The sequence below is a fragment of the Corvus hawaiiensis genome, chromosome Z, assembly GCF_020740725.1.
Source record: "Corvus hawaiiensis isolate bCorHaw1 chromosome Z, bCorHaw1.pri.cur, whole genome shotgun sequence".
NCBI classification, from domain to species: domain Eukaryota; kingdom Metazoa; phylum Chordata; class Aves; order Passeriformes; family Corvidae; genus Corvus; species Corvus hawaiiensis.
Window position 1 is genome coordinate 33,765,897 of NC_063255.1, and position 24,456 is coordinate 33,790,352.

Consider the following 24,456-nt stretch of genomic DNA (forward strand, 5'->3'; position numbering starts at 1 on the left):
TGGATACAATATTCTCTCTGCAAACTAACTGTGGTATGAAAGAATTGTTTTGTTCCTTTAATTCTTATTCTCTTAGACATAGGCTTCCCTGCACTAGTCTCATAGTGACGACAGTTAGCATGTGGTGGGCTACAATATCATCTACCAGCATTAACCTATGACCAGACTCTTTGTTAAAACTAATGAACACCAGTAGGGGCTCTATTTTATAGTGCACTTTCCCCAAATTTAAACATAGAGAACTTCCCCCTATATTTTTACTTTAACTACTGAAACGATAAAAACAAAACATAAAATGAACTAAAGAAATTTGTTGCAGCTCCATTTTGACTTTAGCTTGCCTTGTACTCATATGTAGAGAATTACTAAAAATGTTCTTTTTCCTTTGGCTGGTGATAGAGTCAAACATATTAAAGTCTTTCTCAATTGGCATTTCTTAAAATGTCTTTACCCTTTGAAGTTTGTGTTGAAAAGGCCAAATTCTCCTTACCTTACTGTCAAAAACAGTGCTTTTGTCTTTTTACTAAGATTGTACATGTGAGTAAGAGAAGCAAATTTTGTCCAAAGGGACCAAAAACTTCAGCATATTGAAAAGTTATAGCAATTTACAGTTTTAAAGTAAGCAAAATCATATGCTATATCTTTTTACCTTATTCCTGCTTGTTATCCATTTATGTATTTTGTGATGTAAATGTATTCACAGTAAAGATCCTCTCTGTGCATTTTTGCATCTTGCCTGTACATCCTGATTTTTTATAACAAAAATACAATCAGAATTTCCATCTAGTATTTGCCTTATAAACCACATTTTGCAGCACTTCCTGATCAGTAAGGAGAGTTTTGGCTGTGAAAAGGCTGCAGGATTTGACCTATTAACTAGATTAGTACATATGTTGTTATTTATTTGGAAAACAAAGCTTCCCTTGAAATGCATTTTAAGGTCACCTAATTATCAGGCAAATACCAGTCTGAAGCCCTGAAAAACTCCCCTCTTCCTAATCAATTCATCTTGTTTTCACTGGGTCCCTCTGATTTTGCTTAGTGTTAGTTGGCTCAGATGTCAAAAAAAAAAAAAAACAGAAAAGAAATGAAAAAAGACCATCGTATGATTCATTTAACACGGGAAAAAAGTTAACAACTAATCAAAAATACTATTTGGAGGCAGCTGAGAATACCTACCCATGCAGCATACATTTCAAGCAGCTATTGAGCACAGCAGAGACTAAAAGCCAGCTGCATTTGGCTTCCGTGGAGTCTAAACGTGTTTTTTATTTGAGCTGTAACACGTGATTTTTGTTTGTTTGTATGCTTTGCTTTTCATTTTACACAACTAACTTCTAGAAAGAATTCTTAAAACTTCTTAACTTCCCCTTAATGGCACAGATGGCTTTCCTCACCGCACTGAATTGCTCTGTTTTCCCTTAGGCACAGCAATCACCTTTGACACCAGTAACAGTAGGTAAAGCAGCAGAAGTTATGGCAAAATCCGACTTTCAGAGGGACGTATTTGCTTCTGTTGCTTCTGCATTTCATGCTGATGCTAGATGTGCAGCTAAAGCTTTTTGCTCAACTCCTCATTTACTCATTCTTCTGCTGACAAGGGCCGGGGTGGAAAGTGATGGGTTTCCATGGAAAGCTGCGTGGTGGGGGCAAAAGGAGTTTAGAATCAACTTACACAAAACTAGGCAAAAGTGGTCAATGTCTGCTGCCCCCTGAATTTAGGCAAAGCCTCCGCAAGGCTCCGCTTGCTGGCGACAGGGATGAGGGGAGCCCTCCCTGCCGCCGGGGCGCGCGCCGTGCGCGCCCCTCACGGACGGGAGGGGCTGCCGGGGTGCGAAGCGCCGTCCCCCGGGGCCGGGGCTCGGCTGCTCGCGGACCCGCCCGGGCGCCTGCCCGCGGCCCGGCGGCGGGGTTGTGGCGGGGCGAAGGAAGGGGGGCCGCGGCGGGTGCCCGCCCGGGCGGGGCGGGGCGGGGCCGGACGGGACGGGGCCCGGCGCGTCCCGCCCCGTGGGGGCGAGCGGCGGGCGGGGGCAACGCGGTCGCTGCCGCCGGGGCGCAGCTGCCCGCCCGCCGCCGGGCGCTGAGTGCGCGCACGGGCCGCGCTCCTGCCTGCGTGCGCCCACACGCACACAGAGACACGCGCGCAGGGACACGCACACACACAGACACGCACACACACAGACACGCACACACACACACGCCCGCCCGCCGTGCGCTGCGCATCCCGCGCCGCCGGTGCTGCCCGCCTGCCCCGCCGGGACGCGCCAGTCGCGGTCTCCCGCAGTTTCTCCGCGGGTGCCCAGGTGGCTGTGCCCCGCGGCGCTTCCCGCTCGGCCCGGCACGACTCAGCACGACCCTGCGTGTCTTGCCAGCCGGCGTCCCGCGGGCGCAGAGCCGATGGCTTTGGGCGGGAGGATGCGCCTGAGCCGCGTCTGCTGCGTGTTCTACCAGCTGTGCGTGCTGTCAAGCGGTCTCGGCGCAGGTAAGTGCGCGCCTTTCGCGGGACGGGCCGAGCCCGGGGCGGCCTCCGCGCCCCGCCGGCTGCCGGTGGCGGTACCTGGCCATTGTTAACCGCGCCCGCCCCCCGTAACCGATGGGTGATCAGATAATGCGCTCCTCGGCTGTGAGGGTGCACTGCGCAGCACTCCTCTGTACGAGACCTGATTTCCACAGGCAGCCCTGTCATCTCTGCCGGCTGTGCTGTTCCTAGAGTGAGATGAATGTGTAAATAAAACCGTTTCCTGTCTCAGGCCAGCGGAGGTTGTGTGTACTCAGATGTTTATAAACATAATGCTGGCATGCTGGAATTTGGGTTGTATGTAGAGTGTGTGTGATATGCAGACATCACTAATTCGTGATTCTAATTCAGTTTCATTAGAAGAATTATCATGATACAGCATGTGCGTGCAACTGCCACTTGTATGTGCAGCCATGGTGTGTGTGTGTTTATTTGGCTGAACTTTGGAAGGCATAATGGTTCTCTACAAAACATGCTGAGAAGAAGGTTGAAATTTTCAAATTTGTGCAGGTTTTCCCCAGCAATTTTTTTTTAGCTATATGAAAAAGTTGTTACTTTGTCTAAATGATGAAGGGTTTATGCAACTTTTCTTGCTTGGAGGTGGTGATCAAAAGGAAGAACATCCCCAGCTGCTGGTACAAACATAACTTCTGCCCAGCTTGGGCTCTGGCTTTCTCTCAATGTTCAGCAGGACCCTGGTGTGTTCCAGACGCATCAACAGGCACAGACCCATCTAGTAGCTGGCCCCCTTGCTGTGTGTAAGGACAAGATGAAAGGGACAAATGAAGCCCACTGTATTTTGTGTGGTGTGCTTGTTGGTCTAGGAGTCAGAAGGACCATCTTGTGTTATCAAAGGGTACGTTTCTGGCAGGCACTGGATGCTGCTCGGTGCTCCACTCATTTAAAGCATCTGCTGGCTTTCCCACAGGTCTCCATGCTTCAGAAGAGACTGAGGAGTGGGAGATCGTCTTCCCTGCACTGTGGAGCCCGGGCCAGCAGGAGCCGACCGGTGGTAGTGGTGGTGGTGGGGGTTGCAACGTCGACCCCGGTAGTGGGAACCGAAGCAGCACGTTCAGCGCCCCAGTCACACCTAGCCCAGTGGCTGGCAGTTCCCGAGAGGTGCGTTCAGTCTCCTCCTCGGTAGATGGGCAGGTGCAGGCTGTAGGGGAGGCAGCAGAGGAAGAGGACACGGAGGATGAGTATGAGTCTCAGGAGTTTTACCACTGGTCCCCCCTGCCCCAGGGGTCTGGTGCTGCCTCTCAGCTGCCACCACCACCGTCCCCCCCACCACCACCTCCAGCAGAGGATGGAGACGAAGTGCTGCTGAGGATCCCAGCTTTTGCTCGGGAACTCTACCTGCTGCTCAAGAGGGACAGCCGCTTCCTGGCTCCCGGCTTTGCTGTGGAAGAGCGGCTCGGGGCTGAGGGCAAAAGTCCACCCAGTGCTGCACAGTCGCAACCTGAGAGAGCCTGTTACTACAGTGGTGCTGTCCTCCGCTACCCGGGCTCCTTCGCCTCCTTCAGTACCTGTGGTGGATTGGTAAGATGACCTTGCATGCAGCAGTAGCACCCAGGTCTCCATCCAAGTCTGCTTCATCTGTTGCTTTTCACTCCCATTCTTTTCTTAAGGTCTTCTTTCTTCCATATTATCTTGGGTCCTACCTCTGTACCTACCCTTCTTCTTAACAATTTTCCTATTCATACTCTTCTCATAACATTTCTCAGATCCATAATTCTGCTTTTAGCCTGTACAATAGTGATATTATTTATCCCATTTCCAGATACATACCTTTCTGGTTTTGGATTTCCGTCTTCTTATACCATCCTTTCTTAAACTTTTCTCATCTCCATCTGTAATTTTATCTTGCTGTCCATGGATGTCTGTAATTAGGTATCTCCATGCTCCCTCTCCTTTCTTTTCACTGTGTCATCATCTCTCCTTCAGTCCATCTGTAATCCATTTTCTCTTCATTCTCATCCTGTATTCTAAAGTTATCTTCCTCCTTTGTATTATCTCAGTTTTCAAACTGTTCTGTCTTTCCTATTTCTACCAGTATTTTACCAGTGTCTCCTTTCTCCTTTTCATTATTCCTTTTTTCATCTCTTCGGCCTTTTTTCTCTACCTCACAGCTTCCCACATGTGGTACCTGTAGTTACTTGAATTTGGGACTTCTTTCCTTTTAACTCCTCCACAGAAGAATGCAATGAGTGTGTTCTCAGCAGAAATATTAATACAGTCAGACCTTTTAAATTGTTACCACTTCTGTGGCATACCTCTCTTATTTAAAACAAGTTTCTCCTGCTATTATTTCTGTTGCATCAATCATGATTTTTGCCAGATAAAGAGGGTACACTGACAACAGCAGTGATGATCCAAAGAGCTGCAGTCCTAAGGTACTTGTGGGTTGATGGAAAGTGTGGAAAGAAAGTTTACCTGCGATGGTGCAGAATGCTGGCAGGATCTAAAACAGAACTGATTATTGCTACTGTTTTTCTCATTTGTGGCCCTTATGTAGCATCATAAATGCATGTACCTGCAGCACATTACAGAATTTAGAATACAAAGAGTAACAGTGCTAGAAAGGGTTAACATCCTCCATGGTCCTGGGGTTGGGGTGTAAATCACCATAACCACATGACAGATATTTTCTTGTATTTTTTTTCTGAATTTGAACATCTAACTTGTTCCACTGTTGATTCTTGAAGATGTACCTTTTTATTTGTATGGCCGTGAAGTGAAACCAGGTAAAATGTGGAAATTTTGACTGCTTATTCATTTGCCTGTTTGAACTTATTCAAAAATCAACACAAACTGAAAATGGTGGATTGACACCAAATAAAATATTTGCCTGCACTCCTGCAAAGTGACACCGCCAAGTTTCACACAAGTCTAAGTGGCTGGCATCTAATTATTGATATTTTGTCAGATTTTCCGAAGCATGGTAGTAGAATTAATTGTGGAGAAAAATACTGAAAGTCAAGTGATGGTAGTTTGAAAGCAATCAGGTAAAAGAGTTTTGTATTCATGAAAAGCATTTGACTTCTGTGCTCCTTTTTATTTTGACAGTTTTACTTCCTTCCACATTGTGTTTGGGTAAAATTAGGTTAGAAAATCTTAGTAAAGAAATTGGTGGAAGTAATTATCACCTTTTTATTATGTCTGCTCAAAAGCCATGTACATCATTGCATGTCTGTAACACCTCTGATTTGTTATAAAAATTGAAATTCACTTTTTGGATAGATCCCAGTTTCTTAAGAGGCCCATTAGTAATATTCGATTCTGTTAGACTTTACTAGGAGTACCAGCTTACTCCAAAGCGTTTGGCCATCTAAGCATGCATGTGACCAGATCATGTTCCCCATCTAGAAAGCTGCAGCTGAAACATAAAGTACTCTGTGTATCTCAAAATTGGAAACTGTTGTTGATGTTGACTGGTGTTGCCACGATCCTCAACTGCATAGTCTTGTTTGTGGTGAAACAGTTAAGCAGCAGTTTTTCCTGAGAGTGTTGCTGTGTCAGGCATAGTTAAAAAAAATTGCACAGTGCTATTATGTCAAAGTTGTCATAACAAATCCTAAGCTATTTGTCATTCTTTATTCAGTCATTGCTTGGGCTCTATTACATATATAAGTTGCTGAGTTTCCAAGAGTATTGAAAAAACATCCTAACATGCGTTGCATATTCCACCCTGTTTCGTCTAGGCCTGGCCCTGCAAATAGGACCAAGCACTATTTCAAACTACATTTTCTTTTTTTAAGATGTAAAATAACACTGAAACTTGAGCCCACAAATATTTTATTGTAGTTACTGGAATTAGAATTTATTTTTTCATTTTAAATATAAAGACATTTCAGAGAAAATATGAATTTAGATATACACTAATTTCAAAGCTTAGCAGACTTTGGGCGAGGTTTAGTAAGCTGCATACATTTTGGTAAAATGTGGGCTAATACGCAGCTTAGATTACACCATTCTGCTCTTCAGAAATGGCCTTTTAGTGAGTCTTTGCTCACCAAGTACATTAAGTGTAGTCTGATGGACAACAGTGATTTTGCCATGTAGGAGGAAGGGTGAAGGAGTGCAGTGGTTTGGCCATCATATGCAGGGAAAGGTCGTACCTGGCTGTACAGATGTATGGCTGTTGCTGTAGGACTAGTTTTGTCAAAAGGTACTACATCTTCAGTAAATTAAAGAGAGGCCTTAGAAACTGTTGTACCATCCACACAGAATGCTGGTGTCCGTTCCAACTTCTCAAGGCACAGAGACCTGACATGCCAATGATATTCAGGAAACTGGAAAAAAAAGTCTGTGTAGAAATCAACTTCTACTTCTATACAGAGAAAAGCAGAAGAATATTGATGCAGATGTTAGGGGCCTTATCCCTCTGAAGCTGAAATTTAGATGCTTTTTTAATATTTCAATGGTTGTACTTGTGTAAAGCATCTAACATACAGCACAACATTAAAGCTTCCCCATATTATTTCACAGTTTTTGAGAGCTTCAGTAGTGTGTTTTTTCTTAAGCTGCTTGCCAAGAACCAGTATGGAGGGGTGATAATAATGGGGCTCCTAACATACCATGAAAGTAATGCAAAAACACAAATGAGAAATGAAAGCTGTACTCCTAGGTAATTACTAACCAAATTCTGACTGCGGGTGTGGTCTTCATCCAGCCACTTACCTGGCAAATGAAGGAAACATAACTCAGTGGTTATTTTCTAATGAATCTAAAGGTTGGAGATAGGCATAGACTATCTAGAAACTTCATCATGGTGACTTTGGTGCAATCTCAGAGCTCACATGATCAATGGTGACAGTCCTCTCCAGCTCCTTGGTAAAACACTTGTGGATGCTTACATCTCTTTGAATCTCAGTGGGATTTACTCTGAGTACATTTTGGGATTCTGCACTGGTGCTCTGGGAAAAAGGAGAGGTTTCCAAGGATTCTCCCATCTGTATGCCGACTGCCTGCTTTTTGTTCATGGTTAGCCAAATACCAGGATGTAAACAGTTCTGCTGATGCCAGTGAGACTGTTCTGAAACTGATGAATTGCAGAGCTGGACCATTAATTATTTAAATGCTTTTTTCTTCTGTTTGCTTGTGTTCTGCCATAATATTTGAAATAAGAAAAAAGTTGTGTCAAAGGTTATTTGTGGCTGGTAATACATATATGTATGTGGTAATTCTTTTTATAGCATGATGTAGGAGAAATTTACTGTGGACTTAAGAAATCAGACTACTGGTTCTTTATCTACTGCTAGAATGAAAGTTGAAGTAGTCTCACTGCTTTTCCCACAGAGTGCTGTGAACATGGCAGATGTGTGCTTTATCCCCTACTCATTTCATTTCAAAAAGAGAGGTTTTACTTCAATTTTTTCTCAGTAATTAATTCCTTAGCTAGTACTCTATGGCTGTATACTGACAGGCATGCGTTTCCCCAATGTTTCTTCTTATTTCAGCTGAAACAGTTTGCAGTAAATAGAGAACAGCTATTTCTGTTTAGGCAGAGAAAGGATTTGAATGCTTTTTTTATTTCTAAAGCAATGGGGTATGTTTAGACTTTCAGGAAGTGCAAACAGGAGCAAAGACAGAGAGGACGGACAGAACAATGCAGCTTCTTACCGCTGTGCTGTTCATCTCAGCTTCTTAGCAGGTTGTCTAACAGAACATCTCTGGAGCTCTACCTGAGAAGACAACATTGACATTTGGGTTAATTTACTGGAGAGAAGTTTTGAAATTCATCTGATTTTCACTGGATGTTAAGAAAGTGAATCAGGCAATAGCATATTTATAGTTCTGATGAATCTGTGTAAAATACTATTTGCAATTAAAAGTAATGTGCATTTTCACAGTGATGTGAGTTTGAACAAGTCTCAGCGTATTCCCTCAGTCCAGGGAATAGCTCTCTCTACAGAAGTGTATGGTGCTTTTATTAGGCCTCGTTGCCAGTAACAAGCACATATTAAAAAATCTGACCGATAGTTTATAGACAAGTACTTCACCTGCATAGCACTATCCAAAGCAATGCTGCCAGCATAAGCAAAAGAATGGATGACAGTTGTTCTGTGCCATGCCGAAATGTGCCAAGTGTCATTGGACAGCAGAATTTCAATTAATATTTCTGATTGCAATGTTCTACTTTTACAATAAAACAGAAGTAAATAAGGATGTGAAAAACCTACATGCCTTCATTGGCTAATGGAAGTGCTTCAGTAAGATTTGAATAAAACCTGAAGCGCCTCTACAGGAAATGCATGACTTTTTTTTACTTCTGACACAAACTAGGTTTTGAATATTAGTGTTATTAACTACTAGTAATTGAATGACACATGATGGATTAAAAATATTTTAGATTTCTTATAATATTCTAATTTCACATGTCCCTTACATTCAGGACACTGGAGCTTCTAGAAAACTGGAATTTTTATTTTGTACCTGTCCATTGAGGACAGTCTAACTTCGTAGCTTGTCTCAGAATAAGCAGAATGAAATTGGAATGAACAATAGTAATCCATTAATAAATTTGTATTTTCCTACAATTCTGCACACAATCACTTTTGGGGATAGGATTCACCCCAAAAAAAGGCTGAATCTATGTTTTGACATCTTTCTTCCTAGACAGGGATTTTAACCTCAGTGTTTCAACATTTTTATATGGGAAAAATCCCAGTGAATATAGTTCTTAGTTACACTTCCTTGTGATTCCTGCAATGACAATAGTGCCTTGACACTGGCTGTGCCTTAATTATGCCTCCCCTGATGGGGGAGAATTTTAGAGTCTTTGCCAGGAGTCCGAGAGACGAACGGGGCCATCAGCCTTCTCTGCTTTCAGATAGTTGTTTATTAAGTCTTATCAGAGAAATAGAGCCACTTAACGTGACCCAGACATTAAGAAGACAGAACAGAGAATGCAGGAGAATGCCAAATTATCAAGATTACACAGCCTTTTTAAAGGTAAATTAACCAATGGTCACCAAAAGTGTACATTATTTTTAGTTTTCCACCAATGTATAATAAATCATCTAGTCACGTAGACAGGAGCTGAGGAATTCTTTATCCAATCATCCCAAACTACTTCTGCTGCAGAATATGGATTAGTAGAAGAAGAGGGTCTGGAGAACAACAACAATCCTCCATTTTGAAGTTTTTTGCTTGTATCTATTTACTATATTAACAAACCCAAATCCTCTAAATTTTCACCCTCTGACAATCTTACATAGTATTCTATCACCTAGTTCACACCAGTGTAGATTCTAATTCTTCCCAGAGGGTAGCCAATTTTCTCCATGGACGAAGGTCAAAAACAGTGTTGTCCAGGGGGGTAGAACCCTTCATAACAGGCAGAGAAATATTCTCTGCACTCTGGGGTCCTACAGTGCCTGATATGGCAAGTATAGTTGAATTTTTGGGCAGGTCAAACAGTTTTGGAGAGCTTCTACCTTTTGGTTGCACAGCTTTCAGTGGCAGTGCAGTACTTAACCTGCTGCAACTCCTTTCCTGGCATAGGATCTGATGGATTGAGAATGAATAGGCTGTTTGCGTGTGGTGTGGGTAATGAGTCTGTTTGCTGTGCAGTGGACATGCAACCTAAAATCTTGCTTTTGTGAGTATCCCTGCTTTTATGCGCCTCTGGGAGGAGGTGGTCAGAACAACTCATACATTTGGGCTTCATACATCGCCCTGGGAAGCTGTGCTGTTACAGCATGTGAGCTCCTGCTGTAAGGCTCTGAGAGTTACATAGAGTTCTTGTATCGATCAGGCCGGAATGCAACTGCCCCATTACACATCCTGAATCATACAGTACCAACATGCAAGCTGAAATGGGTTAAATACCCAGCCTTTTGTCAACCAAATGTAGTGCCCCTTCCTCCCCACCTCAGTGACCCTTGCAGTTATACATCCGTATTGAGTAACTTCCACACCAGATGCTTTTCCAAAAGAAATTTGAGACAATTACAGCTTCTTTTATGTTCGTGGTAAGCATTAGAAAACAGAGATCACCAACAATTTTTTTAAAAAAGGGTAAAGAAAAGAGACTGTTAGCAGTCTTTATGGTCCATTTGATACATACAGGCTAAAGTTTGACATTGCAGGAGGAGGATTATAAAATTGAATAGGATTATCATTACAGGCTGCCAGAATAAAATTAAGTACACACTCTCTCCTTCTATTCACCCAGCTTCCTGGGATCTTAAGGGAGAACAAACAGAAGCAGTCTGCCTACTGTTTCATTACAAGTTTGTTAGAGAAATGAAACTTTACTGACGGGGACAGAAATAAATGTGTGAATGAGGATACTCTATGAGTATCCCATTCTGAGAATTCACAGGTTCAACAAGATTTGCTTTGTTGATTTTAAAGTGTGCCTTATTTGTGTTTTAAACACCTTTAAATGGGTAATGTAAAATTTCTTATCAGTATAAATAGATGAGTGAGGTAGGACATGAGTGGAAATGTTAGAACAGAAAGCAGGTTTGCTCTGTTATCAAAGTGTTTTGAGTCTTTTTTCCTCAGAAAAAACCCCAAGCATTCCTGGGAAAACAAAGCATTGGACAAAAAATTAGTTGGAGAATGAATGAAAAGAGGTAGTGCTCCTGGAGGAATGCATTCTTTCACTGTCTGTGTTGAAACTCATTTGGATTGTTCCTCCTGGATTTACAGGACAGTGGAAGGTGGGAAAGAGGAGGGCAGCCAGATCCGTAGGAAGTCTGGTTTCCAACAGGACAAAAAAAGTTGTTTACATGAGGTTACTTTGGCATGCTTAGGCAGAGGCACATCTGCCACATTTTTGCCTCCAGCTAAAGCTTAGCTGCTGTAATTGTAGTGTTTCTGTTATATTCAAATCCCTTTATTAAAATATCACATTGAAAATGTAATGAAGCAGAACTCAACACAAAGTAGAGAAGCCCAAGAAAATTAAAATGGAGGGAGTGACTGTGGCCAGCTGAATAACTAGCAAAACACTATTAATGCTATTAACAAACTAGCTGAACAGTGAGTTAGTTACAAACAAAACTGTTAAATCTAGGTTGTGGGGTGGGGTTTGTTTTGTTTTGTTTTGGTTTTTTCTTTTCTTTCTTTTTAATAAAGGAAAGGAGTACTGGAGATGGCTTCCCTTTAAAAGTTCGGTTACTGTCATTAAGTGCCATAAACCAACAAAGATCTGCTTAAAGATAAAGGAATGAACTCTCTTTGTTTCTGTTTTCCTGCTGGGGTTCTGATGCTGCAGTCTGTTGCTATTTTTCTTTATCTTTCTGATGAAATATCTTTTGTTCAGATTTTTGTTTTGTGTATCTGTGAACTCTTCCTAATTCATAAGAAGGATATGTCTTTTAAACAGAGAACACTAACATTAATGTAAAGCTGAAAGGTTTAGAAAATCAGGTTTGACTTAGGCCAAGACTACCTTTGAACTATAACAATCTCTGTTTCCTTTAATATTAAACGCTGTGGCATGGTATGTGAGATTTTGGGCCACAATGCCTCAGACCATGTGGTAATGATTCCTTCTTCTAAGAGCTATCCTACAATCATGCAGTCGCTCAATCCTGAGACAGCTTTGATTTGTGATTCTAATCCTGCTTATAATAGCCTGCTTTCTTCCTAAAGTGCTTAGTTTCAGTAAAAATACTTCCTTTGAAATATATTTCTGAGTGATAATCAGAAATGAGAAATACACTATCTCCAGAGTGGCTTTATTTGAAAAAAAATTGAGATTGCTGTGCATCATCTCAGATCTCTACCCATTGTAATTAACGTATAAAATTGTCAAGGTTATTTTTCAAGATAGAGAAGTGAGGTGGCAAATCAGAAAAACTGATTCCATTAATTAAATTAGTAAATTAGTGAAGTTCTGGCCTCCTAATTTGAAGTTAACTGCTTTAAAAAGAAAAGGCAGAGCACTGAGTGTCTCCCAGCTACAACTGCTGTTAATGAAACCAACATTTTCTTCAGAACATGTATCCCTGGCTTATATATCTCATGTATGTGCCAATTGTTTCTTCTCTAGCAAATGAACCAGGATTTTTAAAAGAACCAAATGTTCTCCATGTCGCAACCCTTGTAATATTACGTTAAAAGGACTGTTCTTTTTCTTTTTAAAATGTTTTCTTGCAGGAGTGGATATTATTGTGGTTGTTAATGATGAATTGTGACGGGGTGGAGGCAGAAAGGAGCAACATCCATGGTCTCCATGCTAAATAACATAAAAATAGGGGGAGCTGGGAAATAGGGAAAAATCCAATAGAAAGCATTAGGTGCGAGAGCTGTGAGATTGATGTTAAGTGAGAATATTCAAGGAGGAGTCTGTGAAAGCCAAGGGTTGTGTAGAAGTAGTATTCAAATGGTGATCATACCTCAATAGATGGGAGTGAGACAAAGCCATTTGGATTTGTGGCAGAGTGAGGTGTTTGCAGAGTTTTTCTGTGGAGTGCGTGTCTTTCCTTGGTTTACACAGATCTCTCGGGTGACTTCAGGGATATAGCATGGTTGGTTTCTCCTTGCAGAATCAACAGTGTAGTGGAAGTAGTGTGAACTACACTGAGCCATGTGCATGAACATGTGTGTTATATTGCATATCCAGGCAGTAGTTGGTCAAATTTTTATAAACCAATAGCCCAAAACATAATAGTTTTAAGATCAGATGTGCATCTGCAGTGCATTAACAGTTCAGTTAACTTTTTGTTGTTTACATGTCATTGCCTGGACAATCTGGTCTTCTTGTTTATTTTTATTGCTTCTCATATGCCATCATAAATAAGCAATAAGTATTATTTTGGAAGTGAAAGAATGAAGAATATTTCAAGTGTTAATTTTAGAACAGTTGATTTAGAATGAGAAATCAATCTCCTAACATTAGCTGCTAGTAATACATACATCTGCACGTAAGTGAATAGAAGTAAAATTTTTTTGGAAGCCGGTGCTGTTGAATGTTTTTCTTGGGTCTACCAGTACTTCAGTCAGAATTATTTTCTGAATGAGTTTTGCATCCAAAAATGTAGAAATGTGCCCAAAACTGACTTGTGAAGTGATTTAGTTTCTGTGTGATTATCTTCCAACAATTGCATATGCTTGTTTTATGATCTCAGCTGTGCTACCTTAAGTTCTCATTAGATGTCAGAAGTTTAACTGGGTCAAGTCAGGTCAAGCTTATTTAGATAGCAGTAAGTTAAGGAAAATACAGCTATTTCTGCACAAGATGTTAATTCAGCTGAGGACAACTTCTTATGCTTCAGTACAAAGTAAATGTCCTGTTACGTCCCTCTGGGCTTCAGGGTATGCTGGGTGGGAGAAGTGCCCGAGTGATGGCTACAGCCATTATAGTAATGCCGTCTTTTGTATAGAATGTTAAACTGTGCTTCAGATGTGCTTAAAATTTGGAGTGCTCTTCTTTTTTCTTTCTTTTTTTTTTTAATTTTGCTTGTTTGTTTTGTTTTTGTTGTTAGTTGTTTGTTAGTTTGCTTGGTTTTTTGTTTGGTTTTGGTTTTTTTTTTTGTTTTTGTCAGATTAGCCTGGCAATTGGATTTTAACCCTGAAAACTCAGATGTAACTGTTCTTCAAGGCACGTATGAAGTGCTTTGGTCTTCTTCTGAAACTGGGAGACAGGAAATAAAAGGGACATCATAAGGGGCACATTTTCTCTTAATATTTAATTGTGGTCTTAATTCTGAAAAATGCATTTAAGCATGAAGCTGTCTGTATCTGTTTCTGTTGTAAATTGTGTGTGAAACTCTTCTAATTTGCACAACTTTTGAAACCTCCTGAGAATTGACAATCTTGTTGTAAGGTAGGAGACAGGAAGTTGCTTAAGTGATTTTATGCCTACGTAAGAGATTGCCAATCTCTTTCGTCTCTTTGTGACATCAGTGGACCTCACCTCAAATATTTATTTAGAAACACATGAGGGTAGTGAGGGAGTTTAAAGAAGAAGAGGGCTTATAGAGTAAAATGGATGTAATTAGGCATGTAAAAAGCTTAGTTTTCTTCTGTAGTAACCTATCTAAGGAAGCACAGTAATAACAACACATTTCTTGGATGTCTCTTCATGGTTGTTTTTTTTTTTCGTCCAATACTAAATCATTTACATTGGAAATAATGGAAGGAAATAATTGCTTTCCTTTGTATTTCATGTTGCATAATAAATCCTTTGCTTATTTCATTTAACCAACTTTGCTTAAAAGTGACCAATCAAGACTAATGGTACTTGGTTCAAGATGCTAATGTCAAAACTCGATTCTGATCACCATTTGTGTTCTTTTGCACATAAAATCAAACTCTCTAACTTAAAAGGAAAAAAACCTTAATCCAAATATTTATTTCTTCTAGTTTAAATAATAGTTCTTGAAAAATAATTAGATACTGTACCTTCTTTCCTGAGGGTAGGAGAGCTTTAGTTGCTTTGTGCAAGAAAAGGTAAATTGATTTTTTTTCCCTCAAAAAAAGAAAGGAGGATCTAGGTTTAGAGGTTGAAAGCAAAATACTATGTATAGTTTGGAAAAAAACCCCTGAATTTCAGTTAGGAGTCATAGAAGAATATCACTGCTATATATTTTTAACTTTTTAAAACAATGTTGTGAGAGTTTTGTTTATTTCTCTTAAAGCTGACTGTTTTGGATTAATGTAATTCTAGACAGATATAAAAAAGCCTAAGCATAACTTTATTTTATAGAAGGACTAACTTTATTTGTTGTAGTTCTATACCTATAAATATATTTTACTTTCCTTTCTTGAATTACTGTTTTCCACAGTTAGTAGTTTTGGCAAATTGCAAATTTGAATGAAACTGAGTTTCATGGAGTGTTGCCTTGAATTAAATAATGCTTAATAATAGTAATAATAGGAGCAAATCAGCCTCTCTGTCAGAAAGAAACCAAGATAATGGAGTCGTGGATAGATATTTCAATAAGGATTAGCAGCGATTAAATTTCTCTATGGACAATCATGGGTGTGTTTTGGAACTCTGCCATATCCTTCTGTGGCTACAATGAAAGCACATGGGTTTGAACAATGGTAACTCATTGGTATGCTCTATTTAAGTATTTTACATGGATGAATCAATTTAAGCTTGGATCCCTTGTATTGGCCTTCTTGGTACTAGTCTAGGTGTTTTATCTGATGGAGATTACTTGCACAGTTGTTGATATTTTCTGTTTAACCTCCTGCATGGGACTAGGTGTAGAATGCTTAGTGCTCATCCTTTGTGTATTATTATATTATTTCCTCCATAAAGTACCATTTCAGATTCTGATGGTATAAAATCCAGGCTTGCACTAAAGAAATGGCTTTAATGCTGTTTCATTAGCTAAAGGTACAGCACTTTGATTCATATTCCAAAAGAGAGGTTTTTAGTCTTACCACAAGAATTGCTGAAGTTACTCATATTACACCAAAATGTTCTAAAGAAACGTCTTTATGAGCATTGAGTCTTTAATTGCAAGGATTTTTTCCTGAGGTGGTATGTTTCCATAGGTGCTGTTTTTTCTGTAACTAGTCACGCTTAGCTGCGCAGAGAGACTTTCTTAGACAGTATTAATAACGACTGAAACATTGCTGTGAAATAAGTGATCTGAAATATCACTAAACCAGCTTATTGTAAAGAATTTTTAACTTAAGTTTTATGGAATAAAGTTTTTTAAATCCTGGCTCACTTTATAGAAACTCTTGTATTTATTCTGGAAAGGAGTTATGGCTGGGTTTGTGAATTCTATTTTTTTTTTAACAGTAAGTCAGTGGTTGTGTTCCACTTTATATAGCATTTACTTGATGAACAAAACCAAACGATTGTTAATATCATGACTTAGTTAGGACAAAATGATAGACACAATCTACAGGTTAGGTGGCTGTTTTAAAAATCGATTTTTTTTGAATTCTGCAAGTAAAGGGCTGTGCCAGGCTTGTTAAAATATAATTCTATTTTGATTTTTCATTTTGATTGTAGTTTTATTTTATTGGCCTATATTAGTCGTCTGTGGTTGGTTGAACATATTGCTCCAGCATACTTTTGAAGCAAAATAAAGTAAGGCTTTTCAGAACATTTCAGGCAACAGACAGGAAGCCCTTTTATGCGTCAGTTGGTGCATGCACCAACAATGGAGTTGAAGTCATGCAACCACATAAATTTATATTTAATACAGAATTGTACAGGGGACAAAATGCAGATCTTTGTCCCTAGTATGCAAGCATTTGATATTTTTTGGTTTTTTTCCTCAGGTTTAGCAGCCTTGATAGTTGGTTAATGCTTTCTTTTGTAATGGTGGTTAGTTTTTTTCATTCATGTGGAAACTGTGCTTCAACCACAGTCAGCTCTGATCATTGTGTTCTTAATGAACCAAACTGAAGACATGGCCCTTTTATTACTTCCAGCTTCTTGGAACATATGCCTACATGAAAATGAGAACTGAGAAAAATGAAAAACTAATTCTGTAGCCCTCATAAGGACAGATCAAAATATGAAACCTGAAAACCAAAATGCTGGGAGACCACTGAAAGAACTTTCTTAAAAAAAAAAGTTTCTGTCTGTAGATGATCATTTAGAGCTGTGAGTATAGAAATTTTCTATGTTCTTTTAATAGAATTTTAATTATTTCTGAGACAGTAATAGTAATTTTTTAATATAAGTGAAGGGGAATAAGTTAGGTGGCCAGTTTTTTATTTTTGCACAGACATTGCCTTCTAGTTGTCTTAGTAGCTCTAGCTCCATTCATTACTTGTTATTTTTAAATAAATTAATTTTGTAGCATAAAGCTATAGGCAATGGATTTTGCTACATAGCATAAATTCAGAATCTTAATTATGTAAAAACTTTACTATCAAAGCACTATCATTGATCTAAATCGGTATGAAGTCAGATCTGAGTATTAGTGTTTAGCCAGCTAGGATGGAATACTGTATCTTGTTTTATTAAGCATATATTGGCCAGAGCTGATTGAGGTTTGTCATCATGGCCATAACAACAGCCTCATTTGTCTTCCCTTTTAACATTCTATAATTGAGAAAGTTGCTTCTGATCTAATTGTAGGCCTACAAAAGAGCTGGAGAGGGACTTTTCGCAAGGGCTTAGAGTGACAGGATAAGGGAAATGCCTTAAGAACTGAAAAAGGGTAGATTTAGATTAGAAATTAGGAAGAAACTCTTTGCTCAGAAGGTGGTAAGGTGCTGGAACAGGTTGCCCAGGGAAGTCGTGGATGCCCCATTCCTGGCAGTGTTGAAGGCCAGCCTAGATGGGCTTTGAGCAGCCTGGTCCAGTGGAAGGTGTCCCTGCCCATGATGGGAGTTGGAATGAGATGCTCTTTAAAGTCCTTCCCAACCTAATACTGTCCCTGCTCGGCTCCGTGGGGTCCCATGTGCACCCACAGAAGCACGGATGGGTTCAGTACTATAGTCGGTAGCAAAGAGTCGAGAAGGGCGTTTGCGTGTGTTCTGGCCGGAGCATTTATTCCTGCTACACTGTCGAAGGGTGCAGCAGCAAATATGAACATGATCCCGAAGCTCACAGTTTTATCCGGGGCCGGGGAAAAGGCAGGACTAGGGAACGGGGACCAATGGGGAACTCTCGGGGAGTGATGAGGGGTAGAGGCCAACAGCCAACCGGGGAATCCAAACTGGGATAGATTAACAGAACAGAACAAGCATCCTGGGAGAAGGTTTTTTGGTTGCCCTAACATAAATGGTTCTTGTGTTACTAGGGACTTGTCTTACTGAAAACTCTCTGTCCCTTGTAATGTATGTTCACCAGCCACAACACCAACCCAAATCATTCTATGATTTTGGTAATTCATCTTATGTTATTGGACTAAATAGTCAGCCTTTAAGGCTTTCCAGCCCTTCCTTGGAGCTTCTGTTTCTTCTGTAATAGAAGACAAACTACTTGAAAGAGAGGAATAATTCCAAGATCTAGTTAGTTTTACTGATCAGTTCAGCCTTCTAAGATAAAGGGTAGGAGCTACTGAGTGAAGGGAGAGATGATCAGAAAGAGATTAAAAAAAAAAAACAATTATGTGATGGGTTGGCACATTACATATGCCGATGTCTTTTGTGACATAGTCATGGTTGCCTTGTTTGGGCATCTAAGGATGAAAGTGTTGTGCTTGTTTTCTTAAGGATTACAAAGTGTGCCTTGAGTGCAGTTATGGATATTCTGAACATTAAGTAGCTGCACCACTGATGAAGTCTGACTTGCCAATAGCTGTCTCTTTCCTTAATCATATTAGTCAATACTTGTATAATTGCCTGTAGTAAATGAATAAAATAGTTTTTCAATTTAATTAGTTTAAAAATCAAGGGTATTTTCAGTGTGTCATTAATCCTGTGTGTCTTGAAAATAGGTTTTAAATTGACCGTCACATACATTGAATTTCATTTCAACAATACCTTGTAGCACTTGGATCAGAAATCCTAATTTGGTTTTAAAATTTTATAAATGAAGTTACCTGTGCTGGGAGTAGTAGGCTTTCTGTACCTCATAAACTTCCAGAATGCTGCATAAAGAAAAGAAATAAGAACATGCCTGTGCTAAGTGGGCAATTCTTAGTTTGTAGTATCTAAGTATGAACCTTAAAGTATTAATAATTTTGGATTTATGATTTTAAAGATGTAATTGTGGAATACTTTTATTGAGTGAACATGAAACTGTTTTGGTGAAAGGAAAATGGAAGTTCATGTACTGCAAATTTCTAGACCACCAAATTTCTAGACCATCTCTATATTTTGTAGTCTCTCTCCCCTTTCCTTTCCCTCCTCTTTGAAAGGCTGTAGAACCTAAACACTTGATAGATTAGTAGACCTAAAACTATTCTATAGCTGTGTATCTAGAATCTTGATATCTTCAACTTAGTAAAAAAATACATTTATTTACACAGTAATTTTAGCTGTAAATGGTACATGGTAACAAGAAAAAAAACCATTTAGAGTATTTCTGCTTCTGTCAAGTATTTTTCAAGTATTTTTGCATGTTACCATGCAACTGCAGTTCTTTGTTTTGTAGATGTTGCAATTGAAAAGTAGACTTTAAATGGTGATTTCTATCAAATTTTTAAAATATAGCCACTGGTTTTGAATAGCTCAGATTTTTAGTATTCTGTGTATACACATACAATCCCCAAACTGAATGCTAGTTAAGAATACATAAGTATCTTGGCAAAATTTAGATTGCAAGTTGATGACAGAACAAGACGAGAATTCAAAACTTAATGCAAAGACAGAATAAAACTACATAATAGAATTGGACTAGAATTTAGAGATCAGGACAACTGATTAATGACTTAGTAAAACATCACAGACAAGTGTGATTCTATGATTCTATGTCTCCCCTCTAGGGGAGGTGTGGGTGTTGATGCAGGCAATGGCATAGGTCAGTTGTTACTAGTGGAAAGAATCAAATTTCAGCAGAACAGAATTATAGGGGTTATTTGGCCTAAACTGAGGAAGTGCTGAACAAGCTTTTAGAAGTTGTATCTTTCAGAAATCGTAACACTACAATGTTCTATTATTCATTCAGAATTGCATTACTGTGGATTTTTTTAAAAAACTTTGGACAAAAATAGTTGTATTAATTTTCTTTCGCACTGATCGTATGTTACACTACAGAGGGCTATATAAATTTTCATTAGGCTTTTTATCTTTATTTGCGTATGATCCTTTGTTGTATACCTACTGCCCTCAAGGACCACCAGGACCATTTTAACCGATCTTCTCACAGTCCATTACATCCATCCATGTAATATGAAGTCTGTACTAGTGCTGGGGGTGGATCTGTCCCAGGGACTGGAGCTAGGCTTGGCATTCATGCTAGATGAATTTCACAAAGCTCTTTCTGATAAATAAATACATTTCTGTCATTCTATGGCTTTAGTGAAGATGCTGGAACTCCTGTTGGCTATTGCTGTTCTCTATGCTTTTATCTGGCTCATAGATGACATTCTTTGTCTGGTCATACCTGTTCAAGCCCCAAAATATTAAATTGTCTGGAGGTTACTATTACCTATAGTGCATATCACGCATAACAGTATTATCTTCATGTGACACTGTGTGAATGAGTTACCTGCAGTTAGACACAGTTGGTTTGGTTGCCATCCATTTTTTAGAAAAACAGGCTGTACAGCAGAAATGGTACATTTAGCTTTAGGAGTTTATGTTTCATATTTGTTACTTTTCGGTTTTAAGCATTTAAAAATAGCACTTAGAATTGCCTTATGGAAGTAGTTTTCAATGAATTATTATTAAAGATACTTTGATTACCTCAAACTGGAAAAGATTAGTCTTGTGTCTACAGAGAGAAAGAACAGCACATGCAAGTACAGTTCATGAGACAGTCTGTGTACAGTAGTAATTGTTTATAAGATTTCTATAGTTTTTCCAGAACAAGTCATCATAAGAACTGTAGGGTTTCACTCAGCATCAGTGCCTATTTATCTTTTAAGGTTTAGTTTTATGAAATTTGAGTTACATTGCATTAGAGATTTTGAAAATTTTCATGTATGCTTATACTATTCTGTGCCCTCTCAATGCAAGATTCTAAAGTGTTTGAGATGAATTCTCTGTTTTAAAACATTGAGGCCATTCCAGTGTTTTTACACAACTAATATGATTGAAAAAAACTACAGCTAAACTGTTCTTCAGGATAACTGCTGCCAAAATAAGAGTGTACAGTGGAGTCCATTTACAATGTACTATTGAAGCAATAAATCTGTGAAAACTGCAACATATGTTTAATTTCAGTCAACCTCTTAAAATTTGCCTTTTTTTTTAAGCATGCATGATGTTGTAATGAACTTGTGGGCACATTACTTAGGTGAAACAATTTTCACCACCATATCATGTTTCTTGCCTTATGCCTTAGGAAAAGTAAGTAGCTCCAAAGACTAACAGATAAAACTAGTTAGATCTAGGAAATTGAGATGCAAGGAGATATTTTTATAAAAACTGAATGTTAGGTGTGACCATGACCATAAATAATACGCTGGAAATAGCAAAGTTTAGGAATTGTGTTACCTGTAGTCATCCTTTTATGTTTATATTTGTTGTTCTGTGCTTTCCCACTTCTTAAGGACTTCATTCTCCATGTGAAGCTATCTGGCTTTCAGTGGAAGATGTACCTTTGGTGTAACTTCCTGTGATTGCTCTGAAGTCCAATTCTCACAAATTTAACTGGCAGAGTGAGAGAAAGAGTTCCAGTAAATTTTGCTTGGTTTTCAGTGTGACTATTGTTCATATTAATGTGGAGAGAAGGCAATGTTTTAGACAATAAATGTTTTCAAAGGAAGAAAACCTGTCTATTGCTGGAAGGCTCGGTCCCTAGTCATGAAAAACCTAGTTCAGATGCTTTATGTGAGCCAGAGGTAAGGTCAGTAACAATACTTGGGAACTTGACTCTCCTTTAGTGGTAAATTCAGAGCTGGGAGGCATAGAAGAATTAAACAGACCAGAGGCTGTGGCCCGACCAAAGGTAAGTTGCTTCTATTTGTGACTTACTACATTTATACATTTGCTTTACAGACTAGTGAATTAGCTGACAGTGACGGGGAAAAAAAGATTGTGTAAAGATTGTGTATTTTCTGATCACAGGATCATTATGAGCCATCAAGCATATGTAATTGGTTGAGGGTGTTAAGTGAAGATACAGAAACTTTATTCTCATTTCATGAATTTGCAGTGCAATGATAGCTGAAATGTGGCTGGCAGTTCTGTTTGCTGATGTTCAGAGAGAGGAATTAATTTGTGGTTACAAGGATAATGACATAATCAGAATATTCCAAGTTGGAAGGGACCCACAAGGATCAAGTCCAACTCTTGAGTGGCCCATACAGGTATTGAACCCACAAACCTTGATACTATTAGGACCTGGCTCTAACCAGCTGAGCTAATCTCAGAGTTATAGTAAAGCCTGCTTCATCAAGCAACAGTCAAAGGCTAGTGTATTTGTCATCACACAGTAGAAACTGCAGTACAGTATGATTACCATTTATAAAAACTTCGAAGTAAGTATCAAGGGACCTGGAAAGCTGGCTGGAAAGCTGGCCCAGAAGGAAAGCAATGTAGACCCTGGATCAGATGGGTGTAAAATAATGGCCATGAATCAATAAAGTTGTAATATTGGAAAGATTTCCAACTGTTAGAAGAGAAAAATATGAAACATTTCAAATAAGAATAGTAAAATAATAGAGAGCAGTTCTATTGAAACTGTTTTATTTAACAGTAGCAGCAAGGAAATGTAAAAGGAAGTGTAGTCTGACAAAAGATTTGTGTTATAAGAGTAAACGTAAGAAACCCTCTATTTTAAAAAATCTCCAATGCATAGGGGACTGGACTTGATGTGTGGATCTAAGACATTAAAATACAGAGGCAATTTGCATCTGTATTCTCCATTGTGTCTTATTCATTATTTTTCCATTACTACAGGACCTAAGCAGTGACAATTAAGGTGCTGTAATGACAATAATGAAATAATGCATGCTGCCTATGACATAAAGAAAAAATTTGGCTTGACTTAGCACATTGAGTTTAGCTGAGTTTGTTTCAATAATCAAGTGAAATTTATAAGCAAACCTACAATTCATGAGTGATATATTAATATATTTTAGTACGTTTGATTTTCTGCCTAGAGTAAGAAGATTAAATGGCTTTTTATGACTTTGAGACAAAGCTGAAATTCCATTGTGCTAGGTAAATTGCTAGAGGAATCAGCCAATTGTTCTCTGAGCTGATGCTTCCCTCAAGACAGTGTCCTTTGTTCTGAATAACACACGAACTGTGTATTATTCAGAACAAACTGGGTGCTACAATCAATATTGGAGAGCTCTAGATGATTGGTAGCAAGGGGTCTTTCCTGCTGGGTTTTTATTTCTTTCATAGAATACACGGTCTTTCAATCTTCTCGTGAGTTGAGGTGTGCTTTCCTTTGTCACAGGTGTTTCTTAAGTTCAGGTGGTTTTGATCTTCTAAGCCAAAGACTAGTCAACCAGAAACTGGGCAATAGCTTCCTGGGCAAAGGAAGAGAAAGGGGGATGGAACACATAGTTTCAGCATTTAATAGTTGGGTTGTCAGTTCTCCTAAATTCTTCTGGTGGTCAAAGGTCAAGTATGCAGTAGTTGAAACTGCACTGACATTTCTGAAAATAGTGGCACAAGCTGAACCAGGGAACTTTGTGACGGTGTGAGTTGCAAGAGTCTACAGCCAGCTGGTATTTGTCATAAGAACAGAGAGTAGCTGTCATGTAGAAGAAGTGGTCACTTGAACCTGATGACCAGCCTGTTGTATTGCACAGAAAGCTGTGGCACTTGGCTTCTATCTGGTTCATGAGTTTCACTGCTGATAGCAGTGACCAAATATCTGACTTTAAAATGCCACCATGAATTTAGGAAGCACGCTACCTGTCCGAAAGCTGGAAGACAAGAGAGCTTTCCTGGGCTCTGTTCATTCTTAAATGTGGATCAGAGAGGCGTGTCAAGCTTCTTAAGTGGCTTTAAAAGTTGCCAATATTCAAACTAGCCAGGTGATAGGTTCTGTCAGGTTGTAGAGGAAGCTGTAAGCACCTCTTTGCAAGCGAATCATGTCTGTAGCTGATGGAGCCCTCTTTACTAAAAAACCAAACTATGCTAAGCCATGACACCTGTTTAATTGTGAGTTGCGTAGTGAGTGCTGCTGAGTAACAACATAAATATTTTCCTGCATCTTTGTGCATCATCAGGTTGTTTTGAAAAAAGTAGTCATCCTCTTAAACATGAGAGCAGCATCCTATAGAGAATGATTTTCCTAAGAATTCAGGGTACTGTGTATCTTAAACCAGACTGGGAGTGGAGAAGTTTGGAAGGATTCTAAAGCCATGGAAAAATTGTTTCCACAGACCTCAAATTTGGGGGCTAGTACCTGAATACATGCTTTTAACCCAGTGGTCTCTGCATAACAGTCTAAATGTTTTTCCTCTCTCAGGGCTATAATGTGT

General features: G+C 39.3%; 1 protein-coding gene across 1 annotated transcript in view; it reads left to right on the plus strand.

Moving 5' to 3' along the window:
* The first annotated feature begins 2,062 nt into the window (after positions 1–2,062).
* Positions 2,063–24,456, plus strand: part of ADAMTS19 (ADAM metallopeptidase with thrombospondin type 1 motif 19) — a 135,106-nt gene continuing 112,712 nt past the window's right edge. The window contains exons 1-2 of the mRNA XM_048292123.1: positions 2,063–2,482; positions 3,447–4,057. Coding sequence (XP_048148080.1) covers positions 2,398–2,482; positions 3,447–4,057 — 696 coding nt within the window. The 5' untranslated portion in view covers positions 2,063–2,397. The remainder of the gene's footprint in view (positions 2,483–3,446; positions 4,058–24,456) is intronic.